General features: G+C 40.1%; 1 protein-coding gene across 1 annotated transcript; it reads right to left on the bottom strand.

Moving 5' to 3' along the window:
- Window positions 1–3,019: 3,019 nt before the first annotated feature.
- On the bottom strand, window positions 3,020–7,012 carry coa3a (cytochrome C oxidase assembly factor 3a). The gene is made up of 2 exons (XM_084079175.1): window positions 6,770–7,012; window positions 3,020–4,786 (listed from the first exon to the last, which is right to left on the bottom strand). Exons 1-2 carry the CDS (start codon window positions 7,008–7,010, stop codon window positions 4,683–4,685), a joined length of 345 nt encoding a protein of 114 aa, XP_083935301.1. The 5' UTR covers window positions 7,011–7,012; the 3' UTR covers window positions 3,020–4,682.
- Window positions 7,013–9,282: the final 2,270 nt, after the last annotated feature.

Genomic DNA, 9,282 nt, shown 5'->3' with positions numbered 1-9,282 from the left:
AGCACTTAGTGCTATGGTACTGTATCTAGTCTTCATTAGGGGGCCAAGCACTTAGTGCTATGGTACTGTATCTAGTCTTCATTAGGGGGCCAAGCACTTAGTGCTATGGTACTGTATCTAGTCTTCATTAGGGGGCCAAGCACTTAGTGCTATGGTACTGTATCTAGTCTTCATTAGGGGGCCAAGGTCCCCTCTTGTTTCTCTGTCTACTCTTCCACCGTTTTTCCATATGCCAACAATGCAGTCAGTTTTTACAAAACTCTGCAATATGGTAGAGGATATATGTGAAATGGCGAAGACACGAAGCGCACAACCATTGCCCAAAGGGTGGTGCTATAGCAATCAATTGAAAAAATACAAATTTGACGTAACATTTATATTATTTAATACATTATGCATTTCATCCTCTGTATATTTATTGTCCAGCAAAAGAGGCAACGAAGGAGTATGGAAATGTTTACGTTTGTCTGTGGATGTGAAATTTAACCAAACCAAAGTACATACGCCAAAAACTGATGAAATCTCATTAGAATCTCATTTCAAACCACTTAGGAATGTGATCCAAATCTGATTCATATCAATTGGGGAAAAAATGCCAGAAAAAAACTAAAACTAAGCTAATCTACAAGCTCACAGCACGTCTAAATGCGGCATGTTGTGAGCTTGTAGATGAGCTATTGTCACTATATCTAGATCTACTATGTTCATTATATTTGAAATGGGGCTTAAGTGGAATTTGTAATGTATTGTTTTCCCCCTTCCTATAAATGTGTTTAAAACTTTGAAAAGTATTAAGAAATTGTAAGATTCTTCAAAATGTAGATCAGCTATTTGTAGGATTTGAACCCAGGACCTTTGGATCATGCAGTGTTTCTCTACACCAGGGGTCTTCAACAGGGCGTCCGGGGACCCCTAGGGGGTCCTCAGAGCTACTATAGGGGGTCCGCCAAATCTTTGTGTGATAGGATTTAGTTGTTTTTACATTAACCACTTGAACCCTAGAATTCCTTTTCTGAGGGCAACATTAGATAAATATTAGCCTATTTTTGGCAAAGAGGCTATAGGTGTCGAGGGAAAAAAGAGCAGACTTAAGTAAAAAATCTCAAACACAATTTTATACAATATAGAGTTAGGGGTCCCTGCTTCATCTCTATCTCAGCTAGGGGGTCCTTGGCCTGAAAACGTTGAAGACCCCTGCTCTACACAGTGAGCTGTTGAACTGACTGACTGACTGACTGGGTTTGAAACATAACATTGATCTAAATCCATTGAACTAATGCAGTGTATTTTATTCAACTGTCCTTGTCGCCCTCGTGTGGACAAAATGAATAGAGCAAGTGGAAGTGGTCAATGAGTCCAGTGTTAACTCAGTTATCCACATCATTAAAAAAGAGATGTTTGAGCTAAAAAGCATTACTTTACACTTTGGGCTATTCAAAAATAGCAGATATACAAGCTCATAGCGCGGCACCGAGTGCCGCGCTATGAGCTTGTAGATCTGCTACTTTTGAAAATCCGTGAAAATGTGTGCAAATCTTTGAATATATATATTTTTAAAGCGAACATTTTTAACTAAGATCTTTGCTTCTGGGGGGTCCCTGGAACAAAATATTTTGATGGGGGTCCGCGGCCAAATACATAACATTTTGGGGGTCCTTGACATGAAGAAGTTTGATTACCACTGGACAAAACAGTGACTATTCCCCATCCCTCCGTATACCATAAAGGTGGAAGAGCGTGCATCACTGCATGACCCCCGCTTACATCTCACAGCGGATGTCTGAGACGCACACAAGACTGAGCTTCTCTTCTTCCCTGTGAAGTCCTTCCCGCTGTCGGATCTTTACGCTGACATCCATGCATAGACAGATGCTAGGTTCAACCAATTAAAACCCAATACTTAAAGGTAGGGTAAGTGATTTTTTTGGGGTATTTTTTTGTTAAAAAGGTTAAAGTACTATATTCTGATAGTAGTCATTGCTACAGAGCGTTTGTTCAGTCACAGGGGTCTCTCCAGCTCTTTAGTAAACAGAATATAAATCAGGTGGGTGACAACATTTAAGCTTATCAGGAGAGAGCACTGAAAATGCATTTTCTGTTTAATAAAGAGCTGGAGAGACACATGGGAGACTCCTTTTACTGAACAAACACTATAGAGCAGCGAAGTCTGACGTCATTTACACATCCTAGGTTTGTCTACCTGGTTCGCGGGTTTCCACCCCCATTCTGAATCCCCATAGACATATTGTTTTTTTAAAGATATTTTTTGGGGCTTTTTGCCTTTTATTGGTAGATGACAGACTGACAGGAAATGGGGAGAGAGATAGGGGGGGTGACACGCAGCAAAGGTCGTCGGGATCGGGAGTCGAACCCACGACACGCTGTCAGGCTGGCATTGCAGCCTAGGGTGCCTGGACCGCCACGCTGCGGCCCAGGCCCCCATAGACATATTTAATATCGCGTCAAATAACAAATGACCCTGGCGGTTTTACTCTTATGGATATGAAGCATCATAATGAAAACCATAATGTTACTTCAACCGAATTAGTTACATTTTCACCAGAAACAGACTGTATCAAATATGAGTGACTGACTATCATAAACGATACAGAACCTCCTCCCTAACAATATCGCCGAGACAGTTTGTTTATTTTTTTGAACACAATTCTTATATGAGACGATTCTAAGATGACCCAATGTTATTCTCCATAGAGACATTACTTTACGAACCTGGGGACGAACGAGTGACGTCAGGACTTCAATACTCTAGTCTATAGCAATGAGTAATATCACAATATAGAGCTATTTAACACTTTTTTATACAAAAGCAAATCACTTACCCAACCTTTAACTGACCGGATTCCCAAGGGCTCTCTACACTAAATATCTTTAATGAAAATAGCCGAATCTACAAGCTCAAAACGGAGCTTGTAGATCGGCTATTTTCAGCTACTGTAATGATTGCCCTTCCTTGAATTGTATTCTATTTCTGATGACACTGGTGTGATTGTTGCAACCATACATTTGGGTATCATTTATTACTCTGTAACAAAACAAATACATTATACAGGTTTCCTTTTCTTTCTTTTTTTTTTTACAAATTAATATTTAATATCAACATAAATAGCTCTCATGAGGATGAGATATGAGTGATTTCAGCAGTACAGTAACCTGCATTCCCAAGTGTTTACAAGGCCACGACATAAGTGTAAATGACTGTTTCACATTATTGAGCTATATGCACACAGATGATCACAATGTACCGTTGTTATGATGATGATGATTAATTCTACGGTGCGGCCTTTGAACTATAATGTGACAATGACAAGGTGTCTCTCCAGGAGAGTAATGTTGAAAAGTTGGAAAAGAATAAAATCTGCACACCAAAAATATGCTGATGTATTTGTCTGGCAACCCTTCGAGTCACCAGGCTCTTCCTCAGAGGAAGAGTCCAAGTACGCTGGCAAACAAATAAATAAAAAATCAAAGTGTGAGCATCATTTTGGCGTGCAGAATGCAGATTGTATTATTTTTCCACATGTTGAACTTTTGATCCAGCACCCATAGCCTCATAGGTTATTTTGGGATGTAAAGCGTGTCTTTTTTGCCTTTTACTCGTCTTAATGTTGAAAGTGGAGCCATCCTTTTTTAATCCACTGACAGGCATGTTTTAACCAGTTAAAACCGGGAACGCATCTGTGCAACCACTTTAACCATTATTTTATACTTTGGGTATTCAAAAAATGGCAGATCTACAAGCTCATAGCACGGCACCAAGTGCCACTGTATGATCGTGTAGATCTGCAATTTTTTGAAAAATCTTGAATATTTGTGCAAATCTTTGACGACATATTTTAAAGCGAAAATGTTTTACTAAAATGTTTGCTTCTGGGGTCCCTGGAACAACATATTTTAAGATGGGGGTCCACGGCCAAATACATATCATTTTGGGGGTCCTTGACATGAAAAAGTTTGAGAACCATTCATATTATAACAACGTAAGTTTTTTCAAAAACCTGTTAGGATTTAAACATTTGTAGAATCTCCCAGAAGCAAAGATTTGAGTTACAAATGTTTGCTTTAAAAACATCAAAGATTTTTTATAGCCCAAAGTATAAGATAATGGTTTAAGTGGTTAAAATCTAAAATGACAGATGCTTTCCCGTCTTAATGGTTTAATACACAAGATAGACACATATAGTTTCAAATCAGCAAACACACAAAATCATACAAAACGCTGTACAATCCAGACCAGACGATGTCCATCAGCAACTCAATAAGTGACAGGCTTTGGACCAGGTTTGGAATTATGTCCTCATCAGTGCCTTCTCTGTTGTTTAAGTGCTGGAGATGTAAGGGCACTGTTTGTTTTTACAAACCGGTCCGGGGACCACTTACTTACTTACGAGTCCCGTAACTCCCAGAGTGTACCAACGGAACCAAATGGACCCTCACCTAAACACAGGTCCATTTGGTTCCATTTGTACACTCTCAGAGTTAAATAAAAGACTGATGATTTTAGAGTGTAAGATCCCAGAGATTTAAAAAACACTAAAGAAAAACAAAACTGGGGGTCCGTGGCTATAAGTGCATATCGAACTGAGGGGTCCTTCAAATGAGTTGAGAACGTCTGACCCACACAGCACACAGTCCATGAGGAGGCGGGGGGCATCGACCTCGGTTCAGTTGGCGCCCGTCTTCGGCACGCTCGTCCTCGCCAGCTTGGCCTCCTCGTCCATCTCGTCCATGATGCGTTCCTGGGAGACGGAGTAGAAGGTGTAGCCGTCTGGGGGAGGAACACGGTTAAGGACAATAGTGTAGGCCTGTGAAAAGCCAAGTATGACAGCATTGCTTCTAGCAGTGGAGGGGATAGAATTCCGATTTTAGTACTTGGGAGCAATGACAAGCAAGGCTTTTGCACACCTAGTGGTGTAAAGTAACTAACTCATGTAAAAGTATAATCTGGTCATAATCCCAATAAGCAGAATTTGGCAAAAACAGCAAGTTCACAGCAAGCCCTAGGAAGGCTGTGATATTACATACATTTCATGTATTCCAAATACACAGCCATAAGATCACTCCTATGCCCGCCCGGGTAACAGACTGACCATAGCGGCATTTAACGTTATGGCGCTGTGTGTGTACTCGCCCAATAATTAATTGATGCGAATTGGAGTCAGATATTGTTCTCTAGTTTATATCCATTTGAAAGTTCTGGCAGAAAACGTGTGTCTAGTACAATATCTCCCCTTTTCCACAAGCTTCACACGGACAACATTCTCTGTCGGCAACGGGGCCGAAATGCATGATTGCTGGACTGAACATAATGAATTATGAAAACTTATTTTGGGGTGCACATGTGTGGGACACACAATTGACAGATCTATGGCTGTGAATTTGTAATACATGAAATGTATGTAAGATCACAGACAGAGTATGGAAGCGCTCGTTTTCTATAACGCAACGTCCTCCCGCCTCCTGCATTATGTGCCATTTTGAAACAGGTGGTACGCAGGACCGTTGAGTTATTTCCCACGAGCGCTTCCAAACTCCCAAAACTTAGAAAAATAATCACCGGAATGTATTGACAGAAAGTATCTCATAACATGTCTACGGTGGATTCTTATGAAACAAACCCTTTACAGATAAAAAGAGAATAATTCAAGCAAGCTTTTCGTACAGCTGCAATGTTGGTGAGTTTAACGTTGTTTAATACAGTCAGATCTGACTTTTCTGTTTGGATGTATGGACTGTCAATTGGTTGGTGTTGCAACTCTAGATTCAATAAATTCAAAATAGAATTCAGAGATGCTTGCGGCTAACACAGGACCACAATGGAAACGAGCAAGCCCCTCAGGCTTTTTGTGTTATCCTTTTAGCATCATGGTATAATCGTACTATTTGTACTACTTTGCAAACTGTAAATTAATAAAGTATTCAATCAATCTACCACTAGGCAGGCCTGCCACAATTATTACATAACCGTCTAATCACAATTATTTTAGATAAAGGCAATTATTTTTGCATAATCGTCATCATCGTTTCCATGTTGAAACATTTTCACACATTTTCAAATATTAAAATAGCAGAAATAGCAGATCAGCTATTTCTGCTATTTCTACATGAATATTCATGTCAATAATGTCTTTGTATTATATTTGTGTAATCGTGACAGCCCTAGCTTTACCACTCAAATAATTAGTGAGTCAGACTAGAAAGGTACAATATTTGCCTCTGACATGTGGTTAAAGAGAGAGGAGTTATAATAGTACAATAAAGGTTCCTCCAAATTGTACTGAAGTACTATAGTACTGTACTTTACAGTTACTTTACACCGTTGTGTACGTTACAATTACTTCACACGACGTAACCTTACACAACCTTTTAAAGGTGTGTTAAAAACACGAGTAAAACTCCTTTATATCAAAGTGTCAGAAAGCCTCTAACAAAACTAACTTATCACTAAGGTCTAACCTCCAGTAGTTAAAGTTTAAAACACACCAGAACCCAAAAGTAACGCGTCTGTAACGTTTACTATGTTTTTACGCAACACAGCCCATAGACAACACACTGGTATGTAATTCAAACAGTTCACCTTGCGTGTCTTTGCGACGACGCGTGCCGTAAACCGCAAAGAGCAGATCTATAAGCTGACAACGCGTCGCCTCGCGACGCGTTGTTAGCTTGTGAGATCTGCTCTTTGCGGCACGCGCGACCGTCGTAAAACGTAGGCGGTGTACTTTTGTAGTTCTCTTCGCCTCAAGGATACATATGCCCATGACTATGGCTCCTATGGCCAGGCCGGTCAGGACGTTCCTCCCCCGCAGAGCCTGGCTCTTCTTCTTCCACTGAGCCAGCTCTATCTGGCGGATGAAGCGGACCTGCTCCAGGGTCAGGCCGTCCTGGTTGGAGGTCGACGTGTCCACGATCCTCCTGGCGAAGGGAGCTTCTGGAACTTCTACTGCAGGAGCAGGAGCAGGAGGAGGAGGCTGCTGCCTGTTGTCGGCCATTGCTGCTGTCAGTGTGTGGGGATAGTAGTGCGTAGGGTACTTATTTTTGCCTTGTGCTGTGTTGAGTGTAGGCACCATAGATATATATAAAGGCAGGCACGCTTTAAGGCACAGGGTACTCCTTGTACCTTATGTTATAGACACTTAAACTATTGGATACTAATTTTGCCTTATGCTGTAGTCTGTAGACACACTTTAAACTATAGGATACTCCTTTTGCCTTATGCTGTAGTCTGTAGACACACTTTAAGGCATAGGGTACTCATGTTGCCTTATGTTGTAGACATTTGTGATGATATTGAATGTTTTGGTGCTATTTTACATGTTGATGAAAGTAGGATTCATATGGAAACAAGACCGCAAGGACGTTTTTGTTGTTATCCATTTAGACAAAGTGTTTGACTGTACTCTGTCTTTACATTTCTGTCTAATAAAATATTCAATCAATCAAAAAACATACTTTAAGCCTTAGGGTACTTTTTGGCTTTATGTTTAGCCATATACTTCGGCTATTTCAAATTAGCCAATCTGCAAGCTCACGTGTCGCATCGCCATGCATTGTGAGCTTGTAGATCTGCTATTTTCGACTGAGAGTTTGACCAATTTTGAAAAATAAAATAAAAAAACAGTTAAATGGGACATTGTGTATAATGAATACTTTTACTTTTGCTGCTGTACTTGAAGTAGCATATATTTGAATGCTGATACTTGTGTACAAAAGAAACATTTTGAATACAGACCTTTTACTGAAATCTACATTGTAAAATTGCTACTTTTACTTAATAGGTCTATGGAAAATATGAGTTCTTCCACCACTGGATAGAGGTCGGCTAAACATGGGACTCGTCGGGGTAACAGGAAAGTTGGGCACTAGGGAAAACTGGGCACCTAGGAAGAGTGGGCACTTGGGAAATGGGGGCACCCGGAAGAGTGGGCACTTTGGGGGGAAAAGATTGGGCACTAGGGGACATCCGGGCACCAAAACGGGAATACTTTGAAGTCTCAGGGTTTGTGTCCACATAACGTGTTTTATAGTGCCCAGTCCTCCCAAAGAAATGGTGCCCAGATTGCCTTACACCTTTCCTGTATTCCTGATCGGAGATAGGCCCCAGCCAGGCACAGCTTCAGATATATATATTTTTTAGCATTTATAACCACATAACAGTGTCATCCCACTCCAGCTTCCATTTACGCTTCCATTTACAAATGTGTGACTAGAGAAACACATTTCCATAGCGTTTCAACTATGTTTTTAAAACACAAATTCAACAGGAATCACAGCGTTGTAAATGCATTTTCTAATAAATATTCATATTCAAGGCTACCAATCTATGCTTTATTCCAACTTTAAAATTGCAATATAAATTAAGTGTGGGGTCGCCAAACAATTTCCCCCATAAAATGTTGCCCTGGTATAAGAAAAGTTTGATAATACCTACTGTAGGATGTAGACTGTAAATCCTGTATGATTAAAAACAAATCTACAGGTGATCTCTTAACCCACACATACAACTCGAGTACTGTGTTTGCGTGCCAACCCGACTGCCTGTTCTGGGTACATACAGACGATATATTATAACTCTATGGGTACAGAAAATCCCGTACAACAGCACAAAGGTTTAATCATTCAGATGAAAGTAATATAATCTTATTGATGGATAACTTCCAATCTGCAAAACAAGTCAATAAAAGCATAATTGGGTAATGATTGACTCAGAACTCAACTATACATCTTATCAGGTCACTTCCCCAGCAGTGCAGTAGCAGTGTTGCAGGGGTCTGCAACCTCAAAAGAGCCATTTTGTACCAAAAAATAAAAATCTGTCTCGAGCCGCAAAACCTATTTTAGCCCACTAATGCCGGTGCCACGCCAATACATGTGTTGCAGGCTTTGACGCAAATTTGACAGAAATGTTGAAACTTATTATTTATTCTACACATCTTTACAGTGAGCACGTAAGAATCTATGTCTCATATTACAACAACAATATTATATATATATTTATTGTTGCTGTATATTACAGCAACAATAAATACAATTTTAATTTCCCCTCCTGGAACAGGGAGCCACAAGGGAAGGGCTAAAGAGCCACATGTAGACCTGCAGACCCCTGCAGTGGTGGAAAAAGTACTCACATTCTTTACTTATGTAAAAGTATCAATACCACAATATAAAAAATACTCTGCTACAAGTAAAAGGCCTGTGTTCAAAATGTTACTTGAGTAAAAGTACAAAAGTATTGGCATCAAAATGTACTTAAGTACCAACAAG

Source organism: Gymnoscopelus microlampas, assembly GCF_963454915.1.
Source record: "Gymnoscopelus microlampas genome assembly, chromosome: 14".
Taxonomy (NCBI): domain Eukaryota; kingdom Metazoa; phylum Chordata; class Actinopteri; order Myctophiformes; family Myctophidae; genus Gymnoscopelus; species Gymnoscopelus microlampas.
Note: the sequence above shows the minus strand (reverse complement) of the source record. Positions and strands in the feature narration are given on the sequence as shown.

Bases quoted from the DNA above. Each gene is read 5' to 3' on its own strand.
- coa3a (XM_084079175.1), bottom strand. From the start codon at position 7,010: ATGGCCGACAACAGGCAGCAGCCTCCTCCTCCTGCTCCTGCTCCTGCA. The intron at 4,787-6,769 runs GTATCCTTGAGG...TTCCTCCCCCAG, and splicing joins AGCCATAGTCATGGGCATAT to ACGGCTACACCTTCTACTCC.